Source organism: Crotalus tigris, unplaced genomic scaffold (assembly GCF_016545835.1).
Source record: "Crotalus tigris isolate CLP2741 ecotype Arizona unplaced genomic scaffold, ASM1654583v1 scf7180000019794.865796, whole genome shotgun sequence".
Classification (NCBI taxonomy): Eukaryota; Metazoa; Chordata; class Lepidosauria; order Squamata; family Viperidae; genus Crotalus; species Crotalus tigris.
This window is the reverse complement of record NW_024097714.1, coordinates 152,917-166,988: the sequence shown is the minus strand read 5'-3', so window position 1 is coordinate 166,988 and position 14,072 is coordinate 152,917. Positions and strand designations below refer to the sequence as shown.

The following is a 14,072-nucleotide window of genomic DNA, read 5'->3' as shown; positions in this document are numbered from 1 at the left end:
GTGTGCACACATACGCAGCCCTTTCATGAGTGACAGGCTGGTGCGAGTGCCCGCCGCACCACAGCTGCATGTGTGTATGCAAGCATTCTGGCCAGCCACTCACTTGGCCCAATTCTGAATAGGTCACGGCCTGATAGTGGACTGTGTCCCAGGGATTGGGGACCCCTGAATTATACAGATCTTGGAAAATGGAGCACTCTAAGGTGACTATAAACAGGCCAGGATACCACAGTCTGCATGGTACATGGCAAAACAGACTGGCTCAGATGGGCAAAGGAATGAGACAAGGGTATACACTCTCCCTTATTTATTCAACCTTTATGCTCAGTTTATATTAAGAGAAGCTTGATTGGAAGATGAGTGTGGTTTTAACACTTGAGGATGAAAAATCAATAACCTGTGCTATGCTGATAACACTGCTGTGAAATGAAAATGGTCGGCAAACACTGTAATGAAAGTTAAAGAGTATAGTGGAAAAAATGGGACTAAATTTAAATATATAGAAGGCCAACTAATCTAAACAGATACAGCAACCAGCATTAGAATTGACAATGAGAATATTAAAGTGGTGAATAGCGTTTACCTTTTACAGTTGACTGTAAACAGTAAAGGAACCATCAAGTAAGAAATATGAGATAGAGCAACACTTGATAAGATAGCAGTGAAAGCCTTAGAAAACATATTCAAATGTCAGGAAGTGACCGTACCTACAAAAATCAGAATCATGCAGATAGTGATATTCCCCATGACACTTATACAGAAGTGAAAACTGGACTTGAAGAAGCAGGGTAGAAAAATTATTAATGCTTTTGAGCATTGGTGTTGGATAAGACTTCTAAGAATACCCAAGGAAACAAATATATAATAGAATAAATAACTCTAGAATTCTTACTCAAGGAACATATGACCAAGCTCAAAGTATCATATTTTGAAGAAAGTATGTGAAGATCTACAGTAGCTCTCTGGAGAAATTTATAAATCTGAGAAAGATAGAAGGACAAAAAAGAAGAGGACAACAAGCAATAAGATAGATGGAGTCAATTTCAGTGGCAATAATGGCTACACTGTTAGAAGATCTGAAGGACCAAGTTGAAGAAAGATCATCCTAGAGCAGTGATGGCAAACCTTTTAGAGACTGAGTGCCCAAACTGCAACCGAAAACCCACTTATGCATCGTTGGTTGCCAGGTGGGTGTGGCCCATTGGCTGGGTGTGGTCAATTGGGTAGGTGTGGCTCATTGGGTGGGTGTGGCTGCAGTGGTAACGGCAGACTGGGTGGGACTAAAAAGTTCAATCAATCAATTCCAACTTTGCAAGATCTTTTTTTTTTCCCACAAGAAGTTGAAATTGACTGATTGAACCTTTTTTTTTTTTTTTTGCACACGGTGGCGGAAAAGTGAAAAGGTTTTATAAAGCCCAGCTGAAGGCCTAGGACTGGGGCAACAGTGCGCGTGCCCACAGAGAGGGCTCTGAGTGCCACCTCTGGCACCCCTGCCATAGGTTTGCCACCACTGTCCTAGAGAAAATATATCTGTGTGATCCATAACAGTAGAACCTGACACGATGACACATAATCAAAGTTATTGTAGTCAACCTTCATGTGTTTGGAATTCCCTCTTGAAAGTTCGAGATGACATTTAGAGGAAGAAAAGGGAAGCTGATCTGCTTGATTATCGCATAGGGAAATTATATTTTCATCTTATTGATTTTTCTATGCCAACAACATTGCTGGGGTCGCTTTATGAATTGTCAGAGGTGTAGGGGTAAATGACACAAGGAAGCAACTTAACTGTGTTTTGGGAATTGGCATATTTATCAAACTCTTTATTACTGAAAATATATCTCCAAATTTAAATTCTTGGGAATTCTGATTTTGTATAAGCAGGTTGTAACTTTGTAACCTATTTGTTAAAAGAATTTAATATAATTTGGGTTTAATATTGTTTGGTATCAAGGATTTTTATGACATTAGCAGAAGGAAACCTTTAGGATTTATGATATGCATGTATCTCTGTGTGCTTAAATAATAAATAACTACATTTTAGTTCATGGGAAAGCACTTTAAATTTTCAATCCAAAGTAGTTTTAACTAGGAGCATCTCCTAGAACAGTGGGTCTCAACCTGTGGGTCGGGACCCCATTTGGGGTCAAGCGACCATTTCACGGGGGTCGCCAAACAATGCAGTCTGCCATTTTTTCCCCTTTTCCTCAAGGGGAATAGAGTCTAATTCTATTGGCTTTCAAAAGCCAATAGGAATTGTCCAGGCTGTCTCTGCCCTGCTGAGCCCACCAAAAGTCCCATTCTGCAAACGGTGCTGCAAGTTGTCTGCAGCGAAGGTGAGCTGTCTGGAAGTTTCCACCCCTCCCTGCTGAGCAACTACTAAAATGTAAGTAAAAGAGGGCCAGGGGTGGGAGGTCGGAGGCCTGCGGGCGCAGGGAGGGTTGCTGGCGTGCGTGGGGCCCGGCGGGTGCCTTACCTCCCTTGGGCTGGGCCAGCTGGTGGCCCAGCCAGTGGTCGGCTTGCACCATCTCTGCCGCTTGCCAGCTACACCTTGGCTGGCACAGGGGGCGGCACCACGCATGCGCAGTGCTCCCGGGCAGGGAAAGTCCTCGACTTACAACCGGTTGGGTAGTCCTCGACTTACGATCCGTTGGGTAGTTCTCGACTTACAACCAGTTGGGATCGCGGCATTAAAAAGGTTGAGAACCACTGTCCTAGAAGTTATTTCCATGTAAGCTGTTAGTTAATATTGTCCACTGTAGAAAGCTGAGTTGTTCTTCTAATTTTGAATAATTGCTATTGCTTGCTAGTAGGCTATTCCAGCAGTCTGGACAGAAGACCATGTATTTCCATGGCTGAACAAGCAATCATTGGTGAAGATCAAGGAACAGATGTCTTGACTTTTGCAAAATCAGCACTGATGAACCTTGCATTTGCAGCTAACTCTGCTCTGTTCAAGATCATTTGAAAATCCCTTTGTGCAGTAGTTTTGCTCTCAAACCAGACACTGAATCATTATTTTGATCACCTTATAGGATGCTTGTGTAGTTTTCAGCAGAATGATTTATTATTCTCTAATGTTAAAGTCCTGCTAGAGCCAGCAAGGCAACCTTTCATAAGCTGGCTAGCTTGCTAGTATGCCTATTGATATATAGTGAACAGAAATAGTCTCTCTCTGCCATAATAAATCTGTTGCTGTGTACTACGGTTGGCAATTGCGTACCTAATCTATGCATAAAGACATTATCAGTAACTGCTTTTGCTATTCTTTCATGAAGAATGGACAAATTTAAGTCTGTGATATGCTCAGGAAGTTTTTGAAGTGAATTTTTCCCATTAATGCTAATTATAACCATTAGCAATGGTTATGTGCAATATTTTGAATCGAACTGGGTAAAGTTCAGATTTATCAGTTCTATTTTGTCTTATGTTAGACTAGTGATGGCAAACCTTTTGGAGACCGAGTGCCCAAACTGCAACCCAAAACCCACTTATTTATCGCCTGGTACCAGGTAGGCGTGGCCCACTGGGTGGGCATGGCTGTGGTGGTCATGGCAAACTGGGTGGGTATGGCCAAGGTGGACGTGGTCACCTCAATGTTGCTCGTGGGGAGGGACATCTGTGGGGGCCAGGCAGGGTTGGGGGATATCCAGGGGGTCTCTGGCAGGTGGGGCAGTGGGCAGGAGGCTCATCCTGCGTGGTGAGGTGAGGCAAGGTGAGGCAGTGTGGGGTGCCATTGTCGCAAGGCAAGGCAGGGGCCAGGACGGCTGCTCCCTGACATTGTCAGCCCCTGCACACAGAGGCCAGTGAGCACATGGGGGCCGACAGTGTCTGTCAACAGTCACAGCCTACCAGCCCCTTGATCGGCACACTCTGGGGCTCCACAGCCACCACCAGCAATTCAGAGAAGCCACCTTTGAGTTGGATGGCCAGCCGACAGCTGAGGAGGCGATGCAATGGGTCGTGCCCGGGAAAAGGAAAGCATGCGAGGCCGGAAGGGATGAGGCGAGGGGAAGGGAAACCAGTCATGCTGGGATGCATCCGGCCACATGGGAGCTCAGCAAGTTAGTGGGTGGCTGGTTGAAGAGGGATGGTTGCCATCTCTGGGGCATGGCACGCATGCCCACAGAGAGGCTCTGAGTGCCGTCTCTGGCACGCATGCCATAGGTTCGCCACCACTGTGTTAGACTGTTGAGATTAACCTGCCAGAGAACATAATAAAGATATAAAAAACGTGTTAAATTATGTATTAAAAAGTTAAGCTACTAAAAAGTATATAGGAAATCATAAGTGTTAGAGAAATTTACACATTAAACTTCCATATGGTAAACTGGATAAATGTGGATTTAAAAAAGGAGCCGATTAAAAATTCATAGATCCAGATGTTATTTTTAAGATAATCCTTGTAATATTTAATTTTGAAAGAGAAATCCATCCTCACATTTCATAACTTGATCTATTAGTTTCTTTCCAAATAGGTATGAGGGTGGGGTTTTTTTGGTGTTTTTTTGTTTGTTTGTTTGTTTGTTTGGCTAAAACAAGTAACAGTTCTTTCAAGGAACACAAACCCTTTCCTCATTTTCATAAATATTAGCTGTATTTTCCTCATAGCATTTCAATACTAAGTAGGAGTGATACCCAATAACTTCTGATATGCTGAAATGCTGCTTGTACAGCAGAGAATCCTTAGAAATGATGAATATATCTACCCAAGGTATTACTCTTCCAGACTGAGGGATTCACAAGCAATAAAAAAAACAATACTAGAACACAAAAAGACTCTGTGTTTATTAGAAGTCTCTGCTTTATCTGAGTAGGCGCCTCTGTTAATGAACTTGAACAATGAATGTCTCCATTTACAGTATGTGCCAAAAGACCCTAAAATAAATTTAATGTACTCCAGGCATAACTAGAACCCTCTATTATTTAACACAGTTGTGTGATTTTGGCACATGGCATGAGATCTGGGGCAATGAATAGGACATTGACTTGCTGCATTTATACATATATGAAGAAGACCTTCTCTTGACGCTTCCATTTTTCTGTCATCCTGAGATCAGGATGTTAATTTCATAGATAAATCAGAAAGAGACTAAGAATTAAGTATTTTTTTAAAAAGGAAATTAAAACAATCAAATCTTTCACAATTTATGTGCAAATATTATTATAAACCTGGTTAATTAACAAATCTTGTTGAATCAATGAGACCGAGTACTGAACAACAATGCAAATGTACCACTATATGAAATATTTTTTTAAATTTAATTTTAATCACAAAAACATGACTTCTCTAAATGTTAATCAGAAATGTTTTGTTGAGGCTTGGGAGTAAAATAAAAAAAGGAAAATTTCTTCATACTCACCCACCCTTTGTTCCCAAAGTTATCTAGGATTCTTCATGTGTTTTCTTTATAACAAAAGATGTGCAGAATATGGTCAGGAATGCAATTAGTGTCTGCCTTAGCAACAGGGAGCAGATCCTGACTGAACTTGCAAGAGCTGAACCAGGATTGAGCCTGATTAGTATTTGCCTGATAGAATATCAGAAAACCTCTGAAAATTTGACTGGGAAGTCTTAAAAAAACATTCCAGAAGAAGGAAACAGAAACGATGCTGCTAGCAGTTAAGAAAGCAGTCAAGGTGATACATGTTGCTTTAAGCCTCTATGGTAGTAATAAGAACAATAAAGTGAAACTATTTTTACACCCTTATTGCATCTGCGATATAACAGTCAGAAACACAACTTAGCTAAGCCCAGACTCTGTTAGCAAAAGCTTGGCCAGAAGGTAGGTCAATTAAGCATATTAATATGACTCGTGTTTGCTCTGAGCTGCAATCTGGATCCTTGTTAACTTGAGGCTGTGGCTCTCAAGAGTGGACAGGTCTGAAGCCATCTCTGCCACCTGTAAACTTAATCGTTGCTCACCTGGTTGATTCAAGCTACGGGGAGGGGACAAAGATCTGAGTCTGGGAAGCAGAGTTTTAAGTTAAAGACATTTCTTTGGCTGTTTCTGTCACGATGTCAACACTGTAAACATTGGATGTTCCCGCTCTGACAACTGATGAAAATGCAGCCATTTTCTCTTTGCTTTTAGCATGCTTTTTCTTGTATTTAGAAATTAGGTGTGTGGGGGGGAGGAAGTTGGGCTAAATGCTCAAGATCAGCTAGCCATAATTATAATGCTGCTTTGTGGAAACCCAGAGATGAACTGATAATGTTTTGGTGGGCTGAGACGCCGGGGAGAAAGCCTGCATTTTAGGCTAATTGGAGAATGAGATTTTTGACAGCATACTGGAGGTGGGAATTGCACTTTGTTACTTTATATTTGGGGGAAGGGAATTTAGTTTTGGGGTTCAACTATGTAGTGCTGATACTTTGTTTCCTGGATAAAATGTTCTTTGAGGAAGAATTTTGCCTTGAACTTCTTTTGATGGGTTTCATCTATCGGAACCATGACATTAACCCAAAAACTACCTTTCTAACCACCTTGGAGTCCTGAGCTCCAGTCAGCTTCCCTATGTTGAGGGATAGGCTGATAAAAACTCGGGGAAGATTTCAGCATAGAGAAGGACGAAGCACCTGTAACCAGCATCCCGGCCATGGCTGCTGGGGACAAGACCAAAGATGCAAGATCCGATCTGGTCATTGGAGTGGACCCTGCCCAGTGGAGACTCCAAACACCTTGAGGCAACCCTGCCAAAGGCAAGTTCTTTGAAAGCATCTGAAACTGACTTGCAGGCAGGAGCCTCTCAAGGATCACGCTCCCTGGATCGTCGGGGAGCCAAAAGATTGGCAAACTCCCCTTTTATACAACTCTCTAATGCTTTTATGGGGTAGAGTTGGGGTGACCAGATGGAGCTGAGCGTTTAAGGACAAATGCCCTTCCTGACTCCATGTGGAGCTTGCTCGCAGCAAATATTTACGATCAGGTTTTGGAGGGGTTCCTCAAGTTAATTGGCTCATCGCAAGGACCGTCGTCGGCTTTTTACCCGTCTACTGTCATAGTTCCAATAATGAAACCCATCAAAAGAACTTCAAGGCAAGAATTCTTCCTTAAAGAACATTTTATTCAGGAAACAAAGTATCAGCATTACATAGTTGAACCCAAAACTAATTTCCCTTCCCCTGGATACAAAGTAACAAATTGCAACTCCCACCCCCAACAAGCAGTCATAAATCACATTCTCCAATTAGCCTGAAATGTGGGCTTTTTCCCCAGCTCCTCAGCCCACCAAAACATTATCAATTCGTCCTTGGGTTCCCACAAAGCAGTGTTTATTATTACAGCTAGCTGAGCTCAGCATTCATCCCAACCCCCCTTCTGCACCTAATGTCTAAATAGAAGAAAAAGCATGTTAAAAGCAAAAAGAGAAAATGGCTGCAATTTTCATCAGTTGTCAGAGCGGGAACATCCAATGTTTACAGCTTTGACATCTGCCTCCCCTCTACAAAAAGGATAAATCCTGCAATTCAAACAAAATCATAGGTTAGGGGTTGCCTCTCAGTTTATTAGGGTAGTTTATTATCATAGAATTTATTAATGAGCCTGTTAGCTTTTACATCACTAAATTTTACCCAAATGGTTTCGGATAGTGGATAGCCTTTCCACTGCATTAAGTACTGTAAGTTTCCCTTGAAAAGTCTAGAATCAAGAATATGCTTCACTTCATAATGGGGCTGTCCAGCTACCACCAGAGGGCCAGGTGCCTTCTTAGGGGGAGGTTGTAAGGTAGAGCCCCGAAAGGGTTTCAGTAGACTACAATGGAACACAGGGTGGACTTTTCCTAAGAGTCTGGGAAGCTATAACTCCACCGTAACTGGGTTTATGATTCTTACGATGGGGAAGGGACCTCAATACTTCGGTCCCAACTTCTTACTAGGCAACTTGAGTCGCAGATATTTTGTGGATAAGTAAACCTTTTCCCCAACCAAATCCATTAGCAGAATGCATAATACTTTCTCAATGTTTTGGACTCTCAACACTCATATCTTCTGATCAGCACATGCATTTGTGGATTTTAAAGTACCAGGTTATGGAAAATTGCCTCAGTCTATTATGAGGAAATAATTTCTGCAGGGTCAATGAAATGAAGAGGTCAATAGGCATTGCGAGAAAGCCATCAGATACTTGCCACCACCATTCCAGGAACGACACCATGTTTCTGTACCAGAAGAGGAGGTGTTTGGTTCAGTGGATTTTCTAGATCATATTTCAGGAAACGGTAGGGATCATGTTTGCTCTGGAAAAGCAGTAAATTATTCTATCATTTTATGGAAATGTCCTGTGCACTTGTCTCATAAACATTTTTTACATACTAGAAATCAAATGGAGAAACAATACTTCACTGTGCAGATAGGGTGAATTCAATATTGCTAAAGCTCTTTCTGACCATAGGTGGGAGATTTATTTTTCTGTCTGCATCACCTCAATCAAAAGTTATCAGAGCCACATTCTGGCTGTGTGCATGGGCAGAACCCAAAATTGGTGGAAGTGGATGGTTTGTCAAACCAAAGTCCATATGATATACCAATGTCTGCATGTAGCTTTCATTTGCAGGTTGCATATTCCAGCCAGACCGAAAAGTCTCACAAGAAGACAAAGATAGTATAGAAACTCACTTCAGAGCCCCACTATTTTTCTGTTATGGATACCTAATCCTTTTTTTCCTCTGTACTCCTACGTGAGAAATTAAGATGGTAGCTAAAATTGATTGCCAGTTCAAAAGGTAAAGCTATGGAAAAAAGAACCCAAAAACTAAAATCCGAAACATGCATACAGTTAAAATCCCAGATAGCCCATCACTTTTTCCTCTAAAAAAACAGAAGCTCAGGTCAGATGTCTGAAATAAACATAAAGAATAACTGGAGATAGTTATCTCATCTGCCCTTAAAACATAATCTTTTTGTTATGTTAATGTATTTTAAGAGGGTGGTAAAATTCTCTAGGGAGACATCTATAACTATTTAATGATCATAACAACTAAATTAAACTTTGATATTCAGAACAAATATAAATCCCAAGATTCTGAGTTCAAACAAAAGTCAGCAAAATGGCCACTGTAAAAAAAAATGTGGAGCAGATGATTCTTGCTTTGATCCGCTAAGGCAATTCTACTTTAATTAACAATGGTAACAGATATTTATAATATATAATTTACAACAAATCTCACCAATTTGTTTTCTGGGAAAAAAACAGATGAGAAAATGAATTTAGCTGAGGGGTGTATATTCTCTTTTTCATAATCTGACAGCTAATCAGATTTTTTGTGAATAAATTATGGAAATAAAATAAAATTCTGTGATTTAGTTATCTTTCATAATTTACAATGCAATATTATGGACATTTATTCCAAGATAATTTCTGTCATGGCTGTTGAGGATTATTTTTAGGATCTGGCTTATACTGTGTATGTAGTAAACAGCTAATCCTTTCACTTATTTTTTTTTTTTTACTTTATTGTACACACACATGTCCTCAGTCCAGGTTGAAACCACTGTAATTCAAACTGGAGAGACTTCTTTATCAAATTTATTTTATTTCTGAATCTTTTTCCTCCTCCCACTATCCATCTGACAGGAGTTAATAGAAAACAAAATTCCCTACTAATGAATGACTCTTGCTTCAGGCTCATGCCCCAGGTTTAAATAGCACAAATCATATACATTTGATTAAAAAAATAAATAGGCCGCTTCTAATTCTTTTCTGAATCACAAAATAATAGCCTGAGCCAAATTCTGTGGTCAGTGAACTCCCTTATTGGCATACTGCTCTTACATTACTACTTCAGCTCAATAAAATAGAAACAGCGATTACCTAGCTAAGAAGAATGAATTTGCTTTGGGAAAATCCATGTATAAAGCATCAACATTTAGTTTACCTGAACACAAGGTGAGGGACGGCCGTGCTGCATCCTTATATACAACTGTTCGACAGACCACTCAAAGAAAGGCGAGTACGAATGTTTTTGTGGTGACAACACACATATCACAATGACTTGTTTGGGATTTCTTGGGGCAGTGATAAACTTTTCAAATTCCAAGTCTGTAATTAATGGGATTTTTACTACACATTTGCAACCTAAACCATCATTGGTTTTGGTCAAAACTTTGCGCAGTACAATTGGACAATCCGTAGGAGAAATTGCCCACGGCTCAAGGGCAGGGCTTACATTTGGGATCTCTTCTTTGGCTCTGTGTGAAGAAGTTGGAAAGAAAAGAATGAGAAAAAAGAAATGGAAAATTAAATAGATAAAGCGTGAAACACAGAAGCTCTGGAAAGTGTCAATGTTGGTGCTGTGTACAATTTTCAGTACACTTTGAATTCTGGATTCAAAGTGTATTCATCTGAGTTAGATGTACATCTGGAACACAGTAAATGAAAAGCAAATGATACCTAGACTCTATTCAAAATTTACTTGGACCCTGACTTTTTAACTTCAAGTTAGCACTCCCACTACTAGCATTAAGATATCTACCTTTCTTGTTACCTCTTCCGGGCTTTTCTTTACAATGATTATCTGTAATAGTTAGGTTGGATTGTACAACACTACATAGTCAAGGGGAAATTATAACAAAAGAAGGGGACCTTGAAGCTTATATAGAAAAGACAGAACTTGTACATTTGTTCTAGCTTAATAATTAGGGAAAAAATGAGGGGAAATAATCAGGAGAAAGAGTCCTGCCATTTGACAAAAAGCCTGCAGAAGGCTAGCTTTGCTACAAAGATTGTTTTGGTGAGTTCATTTGGAGTACAGGTGGTCCTTGACTTATGACTACTCAGAATTATGACAGACTTCCCTAAGGATATTTATGATCCAGATTCAAGGTTCTGGTGGCCAGCCCCACCCCCATGCCCCATGGTCACATGATCACATTTTGGGTGCTCAGCAATCTGCCTGCATTTACAGTCATTTGCAGCACCTTCCAGTCATGTGACCACAATTTCCAGTGTTTTTTGTTGGAAACCAGAGTTTACTTCCAGTTTCTGCAAAAAAAAAAAAAAAAATTCCCATTAGAGACAGTGGATTCCTTAATAATAAATTCACTTAGCGACTGCTACAGAATAAGGCATAAAATTGGGCATGGTCATGTGGTGACTTCCTTAATGACTAGCATGACTTATAGACCATAATTCCAGGATCAATTATGGTAGTAAGTTGAGGACTATCTGTATTATAATGGAGGGTTACCTTTGAAAATAAACCAAAATATATCAATGGTCAAAACTTAGACAATCAAATTTCTATCAGAATCAAATTTCAATTTATTAAATAGCTAGGACTATTGAGTATGATATGAGCATATTCAACCAATATTTTATATATGAACTCACTGCCAATCTGTTTCCATTCTAAATTCAAAATGCTGGTATTAATGTTTCAAGTCCTAAATGGTTGGGTTTGTGTCATTTGAAGTAATTTTTCCCCCTACAATAACTCTGGATATTTTACACTGATGCTCATATTGAATGAGTGCAGCAATGTCTGACAGGCAAAGCCTTATCTAGACTAATGTCTTTGAAATATTCTGCCCAGAGAATCGATATCAGACAAAGCTTCTCTTTTACCTGATTTTTTTAATATTAAGCTATTTTAGAAGGGTTTTTTTTTAAAAAAAATGCTTTACTTTTATCAGTGCTTGTATTGGTCATATTTTATATACTAGCCTTATTACTTTTTTGAATCTAATATAGACTCCAAGCAGTTATAAAATGATTGGATATAAAAATGGTTTTACCACTCACTAGTCCAAGTCAAATTTTATAGTGATAATTACCAGAGATAGGTAATAGATAGATCCTATTATGTTTAAGTTTCCACTATTGGTTTATTTTTATAGTATTAAATTATTTTAACCATCCAGAGGATATTTGATATAAAGTGTAGCATAAAACATATTGCCCTTCAATCGTACCACCACAGTGATTACAAAAATAGTCATAGCTAAAAAGCAAATCTGATGTGTATACTGAAAGACACATATACATATAAACGAAAATGCACAGCATTAATGCAGTATCTTAGAACTGTCAGGCAGCTTTTGGGCTAACAAAAGGGTAGTAAAAGTTAAATGAGGCATCTTTGGGAGAAAATGCCCTGTAACCAGTGGTGGGATTCAAAAATATGAGCAACTGGTTCTCTGTGTGGATGCCACTTCCGGAAGTCCATTCTGGGCCTGGGCAACAAAAAATTAGCTACTGTTCTGCCGAAGTAGTGCAAACTGGCTGAATCCCACCACTGCCTGTAACTAGGGTGCCATTAGTGAACAGGTTCACTGAAACCCAGAAGACAACAACACCCACAACAGATTCACTCTTATCCACTCTTTTCTTAAGTCACATCTCTGCCTATTACCTATTCCAGCCACTTAATACATTTTTTTCAAAAAGCTTTTTTGCCCTGAGAGTTACAGTCTCTTAGGGGTAATTTGTATGAGGCTGCTTGCCAATGAACAATGACTCCAGAGCCAAACTGAATGGAGCCACTTTTTATTTTTCTGGACATTTTCTTTTCTGTCTTCCCATTTTTAACTCAATGTGAGAAGCTGCCAGAGAAAAGACAGATCAATCTAAATTAACGCCTTGCAGTAAAGCCCAAGGGTTGTATGTGGCCCTAAGTCTACAAGCTGTATATTCCTGAAACAGTCTATAAAATTCTACACTAGTGTTCTTAATTTCTTTTGATTGTCAATGATTTGATCTATCTGATTTGGAGTTCTTATCCTCTTTTGAAGTTGTCTGCTTATACATCACAAGCTTAAGACCATTCCAAGGTATGTTGCTGCTCTCAATTGTTGCTTCAAAGGATAAAAAGATATTCCTTTCCCATAACATCAGATCAGACCAGATCAGATCAGAACTGGAATATTTCTTCAATGTCAGTGAGTAGATAGCATTTTCCACTACACTACACAGCAGCAGGGTGACTTAGAGAACACCATGCAGGTGATATGGAAATGACACATCTGTCCCTCAGCATCTCACCATCATTTTGCAATTCAGTAACACTAATACCAATATGTGTAACTTGAGTAAAGCAAAATATATATGGCTCATTCTGCTGTCTCTCTCTGCCAACTTGCTCAGAATGTTTTCCAAGTAATGTCACTTAGGAAAAGTAGAAAGAAATGAAGAGGAAGATCAGCAGCAAGGATCGACTCAACTACAGTGACAATGGGTGCACTATTGGAAAGTCTGAAGGATCAGCTAGATGACAGATCTTCTTGCAGAAAAACTATCTATGTGGTTTCTAAAATTCAACACCAACTTGATGGCACATAATCAGTGCAAGTTACATGCAGAAATAAATAAAGCAGCAAGCCAGAGGTCCAAAGTAAGCAAATACGGTCACTGTTGGTATATCTTCTGAGGAACATGAAAAGCACTAGAAGTCCAGAAGATACATCTGGGATATCTGCAGTAACATCTGCAGGATTCAGCACTTTTGTCAATGTGACAAAAGCAGCATCACACCATTGCAGCACAAGCTTGGCCCCCTTTGTACCTGCCTGCCACATCAAGAACCAGGTACAAAAGGGATGGAACATCATGATGCTTCTTGCATCATTTGGCCCTCTTCACCCTCTGATGGACATTAAAGCCGACATTCTTCAGTTTCTGCCATTCACAATTAGCCTTTTATGACTAACTCCAGTGTTTCTATTTTAGAAGGAGCATATTGTTATCCCACCTATTTAATCTTGCTTTTCAGAGAATTCCCTCCTCCAAAAGTTTGTCTCAATTACCGTGAGGCGGGCCTAAATTTTCTCTTAATTGGCTGGTAACTGAGTAAGCTTATTGGCCTGACAATTCTTTTCTCTTTTGTTTTTGAAAATGAAGCCACAGTTTCTTCTCTTAGCTTTCGATCCAAGGTCTGTACTGGCGACTCAGCTGTTCTACACTTCACAGGCTTTGTACGAAACTCAGGCGGATAGCCTATGCAGCATATTCCTGCCAATCAACAGGTTATTGGGCAAATTATAAAGATTATATTTTAAAAGATAATAACAATGTTAAAATAACAATTGTAGCAATAATGATCAATTACATTTTACAGATATACAAGGCAGTATA

General features: G+C 39.7%; 1 protein-coding gene across 4 annotated transcripts in view; it reads right to left on the bottom strand.

Annotated features, from left to right (window-relative positions):
• CUNH3orf20 (chromosome unknown C3orf20 homolog) overlaps window positions 1–14,072 on the bottom strand; it is a 62,145-nt gene that overhangs the window by 22,867 nt on the left and 25,206 nt on the right. For all 4 annotated transcript variants that reach the window (XM_039364553.1, XM_039364554.1, XM_039364555.1 and 1 more), the window contains 3 exons: window positions 13,745–13,949; window positions 9,880–10,192; window positions 8,134–8,241 (listed from right to left, as the gene is read on the bottom strand). In XM_039364553.1, the coding sequence (XP_039220487.1) occupies window positions 8,134–8,241; window positions 9,880–10,192; window positions 13,745–13,949 (626 nt within the window). The remainder of the gene's footprint in view (window positions 1–8,133; window positions 8,242–9,879; window positions 10,193–13,744; window positions 13,950–14,072) is intronic.